Source organism: Channa argus, chromosome 15 (assembly GCF_033026475.1).
Source record: "Channa argus isolate prfri chromosome 15, Channa argus male v1.0, whole genome shotgun sequence".
Classification (NCBI taxonomy): domain Eukaryota; kingdom Metazoa; phylum Chordata; class Actinopteri; order Anabantiformes; family Channidae; genus Channa; species Channa argus.
In genome coordinates, this window is record NC_090211.1 from 399,607 (window position 1) to 411,973 (window position 12,367).

Here is a 12,367-nt window from a genome sequence, read left to right on the forward strand (position 1 = left end):
GTATTCAGTAACATTATGAGTTCATCAGAGCTCAAAGCAACACAGGTCCTGGAAGTCTTAGTAAGATCATTAAGCTATTGTAGCTATTTGGTTGTTTTAAAACATTTTTGGTAATTGTCCACATCTTTTTCCTTTTATTCTTTTTTTATTTTGTTTTATTTGTCTTTGTCATTTTAAAAAAATATGTGGTAATTTAGTGTCTTTTGGGTAATTTAGTTAGTTAGATTTTGTTAAATTTTTAATGGCTGAAAGGAAAAAAAATCAGGTTTAAAATCGTCAGACGTATCATTTCATTGTTGGGTTCAGGCTCTATATGGCAAATGTTTAAAATAGAAATAAGGGTGGCCTTTAAACTGTAACTACAGATTGTAATTGTGTGTGAGCGCTTGTGTGTGTGTGTGCGTTGCCCTGCAGGGTTCTGTGGCCTACGTTCCACAGCAGGCCTGGATCCAGAATTCAACTCTGAAAGATAACATAATATTTGGTCACGAGAGAAAAGAGGCCTGGTATCAGCATGTGGTGGAGGCTTGTGCCCTTCAGCCTGACCTGGAGATCCTTCCTGCTGGAGATATGACCGAGATAGGAGAGAAGGTATCAACTGATGATCACACAGTCTATCTGAATTTGGTTGTGATTGTTTTTTTTTTTTTTTATTTTATTTTAATCTGACTCGTAAATCACCAGTATTCTGATCCATTCAGGCATCCATCTATTAACTAAAATCACATATCCTGTTCAGACCAGGGCAGCCTCTCCTACAGATCTCCAGGTGATCTCAGGGCCAAGACAGAAAGACAGCCAACCATTCACACTCGCATTACTAAGTTGACATTTTTATCTAAAACAGAATTACTTAAAATATTAAATAAAGGAGGTGAAAGTGCAACACTGTAAAGGAAAGGGGTGCACAAAACAAAACAAGGGTACTGTCACAAAAAAGAATGGGGCAAAATAATTGAGATATAAATAAAACAATTGAGAGTTCAGTTACTTTGTTATTATATATCATTGAAAACCATACTTTTAACTTAAATCAAAATTTGATTAATTGCACAGTTCTACTTTATATAATCTCTTTTAATCTCTGTTAGTGACTCTTATTAAATAATGCCTGTATACAATTTTTAAACCCTGAAGTGTGGAACAAGGCCCATTAGTCTTTAGAGGATAAAGTTGATTTGCTCTTTTTCAACCTCTGTCTGTATGTCTTCACTGCAGGGAGTGAATCTGTCCGGCGGACAGAAGCAGAGGGTGAGCCTTGCCAGGGCTGTCTACTGTGACCGAGCTGTCTACCTGCTAGATGACCCACTGTCTGCTGTTGATGCTCATGTAGGAAAACACATCTTTGAACAAGTCATCGGCCCACGGGGACTGCTGAAGGACAAGGTGTGTGCAATCTCAGGCATAACCAACGTGCAGCACCAAGTATAATTGCTATTTATTGACACTGGATGACGTTTTTATGTTTAGGCTGGTACAGCATGAACCTAGGCGGAAAAATTACATGTATAAAAAAACCCAGTGTGAAAAACCCAGTATGAAACCTACAGGAATAACAAAGACTCAAGTGCACTTAGACACAAAGTGGATATACCACCTAAAAGTGATGTGTGCATAATGAATGCTATGAAATAAAACCAATAATCCTAAGCGCAGACCACACTCGATGCTTTACACTGCTTCTCGTTCACCCATGCACACTCACAATCACACACGCACACACACACACACACACACACACACACTGATGCGGGACCTGCTATGGAGCTGGCCTGCACTTGCCGAAAGCAACTAAGTTGCAGGTTCAGGGTCTTGCTCCAGGACACTTCGACATGTGACAGGAGGAGCTGGGAATCAAACAAACAACCCTAGGATTGGAAGATGACTGCTCCACCTTCTGACCCACAGTTGTGCCCCAAAATTGAGAACTCAAATATAAATTAAGGGCCAAAATGTGATTGGTGGAGAGTGGTTAGGCTTTTGATCTGTGCAAGACAACTGCATGAAAGACTAACATATTGCTAAACTGAAAAGATTTACTGACTAGTACGAGAGTCACCTTTTCCCCAGATGTATATTTAGTCTGTTTGTCTGTGTGCAGACTCGTGTGCTCGTGACCCATGGACTGAGCTACCTTCCCCAGACCGACCTGATCCTTGTGATGGCAGACGGAGAAATCACTGAAATGGGGTCCTACCAGCAACTCATGGCCACAGAAGGAGCCTTCTCTGATTTCCTGCGAACATATGCCTCTGGTGAAAACATTCAGAACAGTGGTGAGACACACTGCTGCGCTGACTAAAAAACATAGTCTTAATTATATTTCTCTTAATTTTATGTTTATTTTTCATCAAAGCACATTAATGTCATCAGTACTTAGAATAAGAAACTCTTCAGTGTATTGTTCTAAGGGTGGAGATATACTTACTTTTAACTACACGTTTCTTTAGGCATTAGGGCAACTCCATGTTTCCTACATTGATTTACCATGGCAGTTGTGTACATCATGAAAGAGCAATGCTACATGGCAGTGGGGTTTTGACATCTTAGCAGCACGTTAGCATACAGTAGTAAAGTAATAGGAAAGGCTTTGAATCACCACATTTTTGAGAATTATCAAAGAACAGTGATGTCATTTTCACTGCTGGGATCTCAACATCCACGGTCCTGTAACCTTGTGTCCTCATGTCATCGGTATTAGGCAAAAACAAATTTCATAAGGAAGAAATGCTAACAAAAGCAAAAAGATCCTAGTCTGCCACCTAGTGGTCAACCTCTTATATCCTCCAGACATGTATGCAAAAGCAAATATACAATGACACATCAATTGTTTACACCAGGGTTTTCACCCAGATTTTTTTAGAATACTTTTGCTTCATGTACATATAAATTAGGCAACACAGTCCATAACCTGTAAAAACGTCTACAGAAACCAACCATAAGATAATTGCTGAGTCAGACTGGTCCTACCTTACAGCAGATGATTTTTATTTAAGATATACTGCTATATATTATTAAATTCAAGGCAGGTCAATGTCCATCTGACAGATCTGGATGTTTTTCTTTTCTTGGCTTTGAGTTTATCTTCCAATTTGAAAACTGGGGCTGTGCTTTATAGTTTGAGTGTCCAGTATTTTAAAACTGGTTAGAGGATAAGTTCATAAACACTCTTGAAGCATGTGGTTCCATGCAGTTTAACAATAAAATGCAATTGGTAACCATACAGTTCCCGTTGGTTCTCCTTACCGGCTAATTACCAGCAAAAGGAAACTACGCACATGGATTGCAAGTGTATTCTCAAACTTAGTAGTTTGGTTCAGTGTTTGCAAAATGTATTTATTTTCTGGTTCTTTCCTACATTTAGAATCTGTGCCAGAAAGTGGAACCAAAGGAATGGAGAACGGCTGTGCGACTGCTCTTGTTGAGTGAGTGAAACTGCACAAACACAGAAGACCTGCTAGTAGAAGCAGTGCAATGTTGTTTTTGGTCTGCACAAAGTATTTGTCATCAGTAGGACAGAATGGGCCTCATCCAAGAACATCTTTTTATTACTATTCCAAGTATCTCTTCCTTTTGTGGGACGTTTGTTCAAGCAATTGTTCAAGTTAGTCTCTTAACTGTAAGTTGTAAGTTGTTAGTATGATCTTATATAAGGAATTGGAAGCTTGAACTTTAGGATTATATAGTTTGACAGACACTTTAGTTTTTCAACTCTTTAAAGTTCCAATGTTTCTTTTTATTCTTTCATCTTTTAGCAGCAGTTTGGGTGTCAAAAGTTTGCCCAAACTTTCCGAAATGGACAAGGAAGACAAAAAATTGAGCAAAGAGGTCAAGAAGCCTGAGCTGGGCAAGCTGACGGAGGCTGACAAGGCCAATACCGGAAAGGTGGGTAGTAGATTTACATGCTTAAACACATCAGAGAAACAAAATTCAGCATTGTATGTCTCTATGTAGCATGCAATTGTCCCAACCACCACCTGATCTCTGTTGGCTTCCATTTCCTCCCCAGGTCAAGTTGTCTGTGTTCTGTTCCTATCTGAAAGCCATTGGAGTGCTTCTGTCCTGCTTCAGTCTGCTGCTGTTCTTTTTAAATCATGTATTCTCCCTGTTTGCCAACTACTGGTTGAGCATGTGGACAGATGACCCTGTGGTTAATGGCACACAGCCTACCAGAACGATGAGACTGGGAGTTTACGCTGGTCTTGGCCTTTCACAGGGTGAGGAGGGGGAGGGGATGTCCAGCAGACATTTTAATACCTCATTCCAAAAAATGTAGGACTTTGCCCTAGAACTGAAAGTACAACTCATGTCTGTCGCTGAGCTAAAGTTAAACAGGTGATTTGTTTGAAATGATTACAGTGTATAAAGATGACTCATTTTACCGTTTTAAATGTTACTGCTCCTTCAGGTGTGGCAGTCCTTGGTTTCTCTCTCTCCATGTCCATTGGGGGCATCCTGGCATCCCGCTACCTCCACCAGTCCATGCTGTATGATGTTCTGCGCTCACCTATGTCCTTTTTTGAGCGAACCCCTAGTGGTAATTTGGTCAACCGCTTTTCCAAGGAGATCAACACCATTGACACAGTGATTCCAGAGATATTCAAGATGTTCCTTGGCTCTCTGTTCAATGTGTTGGGTGCTTGTGTTGTCATCCTGATTGCCACACCACTGGTAGCTGTCGTCATTCCTTTTCTTGGCCTGCTTTACTTTTTTGTGCAGGTGAGTAAAGGCAAAACCGATTTCTTTATGCATTTGATGCCCTAAACTTGTAACTACATGTGAAGAAGTTTGTAGAAAACGGTCACTTTCCTATTAGCTGCACCATATTTTGTATAGACTGGTTTATTCCAGTAAAGTGATTGCAGCTGTCAAGCATGTCTGTACTTTTTCTGTCCAGAGGTTTTATGTAGCATCATCGCGCCAACTAAAGCGACTAGAGTCAGTCAGCCGTTCACCCATCTACACCCACTTCAGTGAAACACTGCTCGGCACCTCTGTCATTCGAGCCTTTGGTGAAGAGGAGCGCTTTATTTGCGAGAGTGACCAACGGGTGGACCACAACCAGAAGGCTTACTACCCCGGCATTGTAGCAAACAGGTGAGACAAATAAATCGGATTCAACTTTTACAGCTGGGATGCTTTATCTTTTGGTAAGACGAGATGACATAATAGGCCTCGTAGTAATTCTGTTGATCTCTTCTGTGTTTTGTAGGTGGCTAGCTATTCGCCTGGAATTTGTTGGAAACTGCATTGTGTCATTTGCTGCTTTGTTTGCTGTCATAACCAGAGAGAACCTCAGTCCAGGCATAATGGGCCTGGCTATCTCCTATGCCCTTCAGGTAACCTCTCTTACTTACACCCATGTTTCCTGTTCCAGGTCATACCATTTTCAGTGGTAGCAAGAAGTCACCTCCACTCTATAAGTTAGAGGTTTTGTTGTCACCATCCTTTTCCTGTCCTCTTCCCCGTTTGTAGCTGACTGCCACTCTAACCTGGCTTGTGAGGATGTCCTCAGATATGGAGACTAATATTGTGGCCGTAGAGAGAGTGAAACAGTACTGTGACACAGAGAAAGAGGTACACAGAAACACTTATAACCTATGGAAATGCACTAATATGTAACGTATGTATGACGTGTAAAGCAGGGGTGGCCAACTCTGGTCCTTGAGAGCCACAGCACAGCTTATCTTCCAAACATCCCTGCACAACCCACTGCTGATTACCTGGATACCTTGTGTCCAGTCAGTTAGAAGCTTAAAGATAACAATTGTTGGAATTTTCTATAGTTGAAAAACAAGCAGGCTTGCAACTCTCAAGGAACAGATTTGGCCACCAACGCCAAATCTAATGTAAAGATAGCAAAAGATGGAAATTGTCATCTGGTAAATTCACACCAACATCTACTCTTGGTGCTAGATCCTAATTATAATTGCATTAAAGGACTGATGTTTGAATCATACTTGGTTTTCCTCAACACAAATTTAACACTAGTGTCATAGAGCTTTATATACTCTCACGTGGTACCAGTCCATCAGTGGTGTGGTGTTGTGAAATGCATTTACAACTTTCAGAGTCTATTCCAAATTTCTCTGGTCTCTGGGATCAGTTCTAACCTTAGAGGTGCAGGGAGCAGCCTGAAATGTTAGTGTGCTCATTTAAATGTCTCTTGTGCCCTCCAGGCAGAGTGGAAAGGCGAGCCCTCCAGTACTCCACCAGGCTGGCCTACCGCAGGCTGCATAGAACTCAGAGGCTTCAGTCTGCGCTACCGCCAAGATCTGGACCTGGCCATTCGCAACATCAGCATCAATATTAATGGAGGAGAGAAGGTGCAGAGTGAAAAAGCGATTTGCCCAAAAAGAACATGCAGAAGAACATGTTCCAATACTTTTGGAGGAGACTGTATGTATGGGTTTTAAGATTTGCTGATCTACATTATGATCTTCCCATAAGGTGGGGATCGTGGGGCGCACTGGAGCGGGGAAATCTTCCCTAACTCTGGGACTGTTCCGAATTATTGAGAGTGCCGAAGGCCACATCTTTATTGATGGAGTGGACATTGCTAAGCTGGGTCTCCATGAGCTCCGCTCCAGGATCACCATTATTCCACAGGTCAGTACAGAGGATACTAAAGAACACAAAGTGAAATTGGCTGAATGGTCTCCCAGGTATAGAACTTAAATAGGTATATTTTAAAAAAATAACGGCACCATGTAAAAAAAAAACTACGGTTATGCTCTATTTATATAAAGTCTGTATTTTGACATGAAGTGATGTCTCATTGTGTTTCCCTCGTTTAGTTTTATAAACACTAGGGACAAATCATGTAAGACATGTGCTTCAATTAGTTCCCCTAAAGGTACCAGGCCTGAGGTACCATACGCTTAGAATAAACGAATGCAGGAATAAGGCACAGACAACTTATCTATCATTTGAGAAATCCAGACAAAGCTTTTGGTCTCATAATATAATGTAATGTCCCCCTCTTCAGGACCCAGTGGTGTTTTCAGGCTCTCTAAGGATGAACCTGGATCCTTTTGACAGCTACTCTGATGAGGATATATGGAGGGCTCTGGAGTTCTCTCATCTCAGAAGCTTTGTGTCAAGCCTGCCTAACAAACTCAATCACGAATGTAGTGAAGGAGGAGAGAACCTCAGGTAAAATACCCTTAAATACAAAGTAATACTTATCACACTTTATCACACTTGCAAGGACATTGAAGAATTCCTGCACGGATATTTCAGAGTAAAAGCCTTTTTGTAGCAATGAAAATCATTTGTGTAACATGCAGCAGTTTAACTCACTGAGGTTTAACACCAGGGAAGAGAACACAAAAAAGCAGTATGAGTAAAAGCAATGGCAATGAATCTGCCTGATACAATTTTACAGTTACATCACCATTTCCAAAGCCGAATAAACCTGACAGATATGACAAAAACAGTCAGGGAATTTTAGCCAAATGCTTTAAAACTGGATGCTGCCTCACATCTTAAATTAATAATTACCCAAAGCTTTGAAAGCACCATATTTCTCCTTCATTAGCTTCTCTCCATTGGCTTCCCATAAAATATAGAATAGAATTCAAAACCCTGCTTCTTACATATAAAGCTCTTAATGGTCAAGCGCCATTATTTTTAAAAGACCTCATAGTACTGTATTGTCCATTTGACCACTTCATTCTCAGAATGCAGGCCTACTTGTAGTTCCCAGAGTTTCCAAAAGTAGAATGGGAGGCAGAGCCTTTAACTATTAAGCTCCTCTCTTGTGGAACCGGCTCCCAATCCAGATTTGGGTGGAAGACACCCTCTCTACTTTTAAGACTAGGCTTAACATCTTCCTTTTTGATAAAGCTTATAGTTAAAGCTGCTCAATCAACCTGTACTAGCTGTTAGTTGATGATGCTATAGGTTTAGACTGTTGGTGAACCCCCCCAAGGGCAATGAGAATGCAAATTAGTTTGTGTCTTCTCTCTCCTGTAGTTCTGCTTCTCCCTCTCTGTCTCCCGCTCTCTGTCCCATTCTGCAGGTGTCCCTGGCTTTGGAGCTGTGTGTTTCCAGTGTGCAGCTACTGGTCCTACCAACCTGCCAAATGTTTTGTTTCTTTGTTGCTCTTTTCTTTTCTCTCTACACTTTGCACTCACCTCAACCGGTCAAGGCAGATGGCCACCCACCGTGACCGTGGTTCTGCTGGAGGTTTCTTCCGTTAAAGGGAGTTATTCCTCTCCACTTGTTGCCTATAGGCTTGCTAAAGGGGGATTTGTTGGGTTTTCTCTACATACTGATATAGTTTGGACTTTAATATGTAAAGTGTCTTGAGATTACTTTGTTGCGAATTGGCACTATATAAATAAAGTCGAATTGAAACTATGTGTTTCACCCCCAGTGTGGGTCAGCGGCAGCTGCTGTGCCTGGCCAGAGCTCTGCTGAGGAAAACAAAGATCCTGGTTCTAGATGAGGCCACAGCAGCGGTGGACATGGAGACAGACAACCTGATTCAGTCCACCATCCGCTCTCAGTTTGAGGACTGCACTGTCCTAACAATAGCTCATCGCCTGAACACAATTATGGATTACACCAGGTATCATGCACTACACACGAAACACAGTGCAGATGAGTGTTCACACACAAGTACCTAATGCAGATTTGAGCAGGGTGTATTAGTACTAACTTAATTATAAATAGATGTAGTACAAGGCTTACTGGCACTTTGTTTTGCTACTTGTATGGAATTTGATGAGTATTCTGTCTCCTTCAGGGTCCTGGTGTTGGACAAGGGAGAGATGGCAGAGTTTGACTCCCCCTCTAATCTCATCACTCAAAAAGGAGCATTTTACAAGATGGCCAAGGACGCTGGACTGGTCTAAAGTAGGAGGTACCTCACTTTGTTCAGCTGCTCTTCTGAGCCCCTCTTAGATCCTGGCTCCTGGGGTCCCGAGTTACAGAGGGAAAGGGAGAAAAGAGTTTAGGTTTCCCAGCTCCACATTTTCCAATCCTTATTTAAATAAAAGTTCTATGCGGCCTGTCCTAAACAACCCTGTTTCTTCTTGTCGGCCCCAATCATGTCTATATTTTCTTCTTCCAAGAAAAATATAAAATTGCAGCGTGATCTGGAAAGCCATATGATTCAGTAATTAGTTTAGAGCTGGGATACGCCAATATTTTAACCTTGTAACTAGCAACGCTGAATTACAGCACATTTGTTCATCTGAATGTAAGATCAGAAGAATTCTTTAGAATGATAAGTGTTTATTGTTTGCCTCTCATCAGGAGGAGGTAAATGTGCACCAGCGGATTGGTCAAAAGCATAAGTTATACTAGTGATGTCATCAGCCTAGGTAGTCGTGGGTTGTACCACTGAACATCAACGCATAAAAATCACAACAAAGCTAGACTTCACCAAGTTTGGGTATTTGAATATTTATTGCATGTTTGTGTTTCTTTCAGCAGCAGCTTTAAACTGTCAGGGCTCTGCTCTGTAATGTTTTCGTTACACAAAGCCACACTTCAAATGCAGCAACTCTCCAGTTTTACCTATCACCCCATGTAAACTTGGTTATAAAATGTCTTTTAGGTGATCCGATCACAAATGGACAGTGCTATACAAATGTACAAACAGCCAGCAAAACAAATGGTGATCCAGTCATTCACATCACTTGTCGATGTGCTCTGGGATACATGTGACCACGTAACTTATGCAGTGTAAATGCTTATGTGTCCCCTTTGTAGGAAAATACATGGCGTGGTGGTTGTTTTGGTGAGAGAAGACCTACCCCCAGGATTACTCCAAATGCATTTTAAAACCAAGTCGAAACAGGGTCTAAGTGATTTGGGGAAAACGTGGCTGTTCTTCACTTGTCTGTGTTGGTGGGGAGCCTTTGATGGCTCCAGAATATGAGTTTTATTTTTAAATGAACTACAATGAAGTCACATGGTACTGAATGTGCAAAAAAATTACTTTTTTCTGTTTTTGTATGTATATGTTACATATCTTTTGTTTTATAACCTATAAGTCAAATGGACATATGCCAATGAGTAAAAAATAGCTCTCAAAGCTCTCAGCAGTTTTTTCATTTATTAGACACTGTTGTATTTCTTTGTTGTGCTATATTTGTTTTAGCAAGTCGCTTTCCTATTTAAATAAGATCTATTCACCTGAAGCTCTAAAATGACAAATATAAACACTGCAGTTAAAGGAGAGCAACAGAACGTTTTTAGTGCACATTATTCCTAATGGGCACTAGGAACTTATTTTTTGTACTGTATACACAGTCACTTTCACTGACAAATTTTTACAAACATTTATTAAAAACGTCGTTTACTGGATGGATGTAACACATAGATGCCGCGTGGGATATTTTTTTCTATGTTTAACACATCTCAGTGCTTTGCAGAAGATGAGTGCTAAGTGTTTTGGGAATAAAAAATGTCTTCATTTCACCATTAATGTTACAGCCTTCAACATTAATGGCTGGGGAAAAGCATTACAGTGTTTTTCTCACAGTTTAGAATTCATTCTCATGACTCAGAAGTCAGATGGATCAAATACTTTTGTCTAAGTTTGGAAGTACGTGTGCACACAGTCACTTGTGTAAGTTCATTGCCGTAGAGCAGTTTAACTGCTGCTGATGTTCCGATTAGTTGTGGAAGTGATGGGTTGAAGCTCTGTTACAGAGTCAATATTGGCTTTACATTGATAACAAAGGTACATGTAAATCTGGGGCCAACAAAGGTTCTGTTCACTGTTGAAAATCTGATGGTAGCTAAAACCAATGTTCTTTGGACATCATGATGTCTTAGTTGTAAAAGTTCTGCTTATGTAAAAAAATAAAAATAAACAAAAGCTTTTGTTTGTGTCTCAGGCCATGATGTAAAGTCTGTGGAGATTAAACCTATTTATGTTACATGATTATGATTATATTAGTATAATATTAAATGTTTTATGAATGTACTACTTTGTTTGTGTATTCACTTTTGAAATAAAATCAATTTATATTAAAAACCATATATTTACGTCTCTAAGACATTATTGGGAAAAATAATCTTGGTAGAAAACATGGCATTTAGAAGAAATGTATTATACTCAACTATATTCAACCCTGTTTCACAAAAATGGGGAAACTAAAATATTAAAATTATGCAATGATTTTCAGATCATTTAAAACCTATGTTAGACTGAAAATAGTACAAACACACCATATTAGATGCTGAAAATATTTTTCTAATATTATATTATATTAATTATATTATTAATTAATATTGCTGCCACCAACGCATTTGAAAAAAGTTGGGATAGAAGCATATTTATAGTCTGTTTCATTACCTATTCTTTTAACAACACTGTGTTTAGGATGAAACTGGCTTGTTTTTTCATTGCGTTATTATTTTTACCAACTTAATTGTGGTCCTTTACTTAAAATGTTCATGCCTGAAGGGTTCAGGGTTTCATATTGAAGTCTGCACAGTAGGGTGAAAAAGTTTGATTTTGTTTAGAAATGGCAAACATTCTATTTCGTGTTAGAATTTTTCTTTACATTCAATATGTTTTCTTTTAAAAAAGCGCATGACCAAATCACAATGTCATTCCTGTGACAAAGTGTAATTGACTCTCTTCTCCACTTAGAACTAATATGGTAGCATAATTGATAAGTATGAGTACCTGATGGGCTGTGCAGAGCTTGGTGAAGTGAAAAGAGTGAAGCACAGCTGTTTCAGAGCAGGGAGCAGGAGAGCTGAGCAGCACAGGGAGTACTCTGAATCTCACTGTGGTCAGAAAAAAAGGGCGCTTTTACCGATATTAAACTTGCTGCTTTTGGGTCTAGTATTTATGTACTACTCAAGTACATATAAATAAAGACTATTAAATTAAATGTAATTAAACTTTTGTCTGACTTTTATATCAAAATATCTCTTCCTTCTAGCTAGAAAACACCTCCAGATGACATCACTTGGAGGAACCGGATTTATTGGATTTATTTTTTTGCTTATAATTTGTCAAAAATGCCAAATTAATTTGTTAGTCAGTTGTAAAATAATGTTAGTTTTAGTCTAATAATGGACCAAGGATGTATAAAAATAACAGAAACTAAGGTAACTCAAAATTACTCAGGAAGGGAGACAGAATCAACATGAACTTAAAAACAAAGGTAGGTGATTACATAATCGGTGGGAACTCACGACTATAATAACTAAAGCAAACATAATTAAGAGTAATACGACCCAGGCTGAATAAAGTAAAGAATAAGAATCCACTGTGGTGACCGCTGAGGGGACAAAGCTGTTGATCTTTGAATAAGATTTACAAACATTTCTCCAGCAGATGCCACCAAAGTGGTGATTCCAATGTTTGGAAATACTGAACCATTTTCTGAAT

At 39.6% G+C, this 12,367-nt stretch overlaps 1 protein-coding gene across 2 annotated transcripts in view; it reads left to right on the top strand.

Moving 5' to 3' along the window:
- The window catches only part of abcc1 (ATP binding cassette subfamily C member 1 (ABCC1 blood group)), a 28,409-nt gene extending 17,413 nt beyond the window's left edge, over positions 1–10,996 (top strand). Inside the window, exons 17-32 of one of the 2 annotated variants that reach the window (XM_067477124.1) lie at positions 415–591; positions 1,219–1,386; positions 2,102–2,276; positions 3,365–3,425; positions 3,756–3,885; positions 4,010–4,217; positions 4,409–4,719; positions 4,898–5,097; positions 5,213–5,339; positions 5,476–5,577; positions 6,180–6,326; positions 6,451–6,609; positions 6,989–7,155; positions 8,381–8,575; positions 8,753–8,869; positions 9,724–10,996. In XM_067477124.1, the coding sequence (XP_067333225.1) occupies positions 415–591; positions 1,219–1,386; positions 2,102–2,276; positions 3,365–3,425; positions 3,756–3,885; positions 4,010–4,217; positions 4,409–4,719; positions 4,898–5,097; positions 5,213–5,339; positions 5,476–5,577; positions 6,180–6,326; positions 6,451–6,609; positions 6,989–7,155; positions 8,381–8,575; positions 8,753–8,861 (2,436 nt within the window). In that variant the 3' untranslated portion in view covers positions 8,862–8,869; positions 9,724–10,996. The remainder of the gene's footprint in view (positions 1–414; positions 592–1,218; positions 1,387–2,101; positions 2,277–3,364; positions 3,426–3,755; positions 3,886–4,009; positions 4,218–4,408; positions 4,720–4,897; positions 5,098–5,212; positions 5,340–5,475; positions 5,578–6,179; positions 6,327–6,450; positions 6,610–6,988; positions 7,156–8,380; positions 8,576–8,752; positions 8,870–9,723) is intronic. The other variant, XM_067477125.1, reaches the window with a different exon arrangement.
- The last annotated feature ends 1,371 nt before the right edge of the window (positions 10,997–12,367 follow it).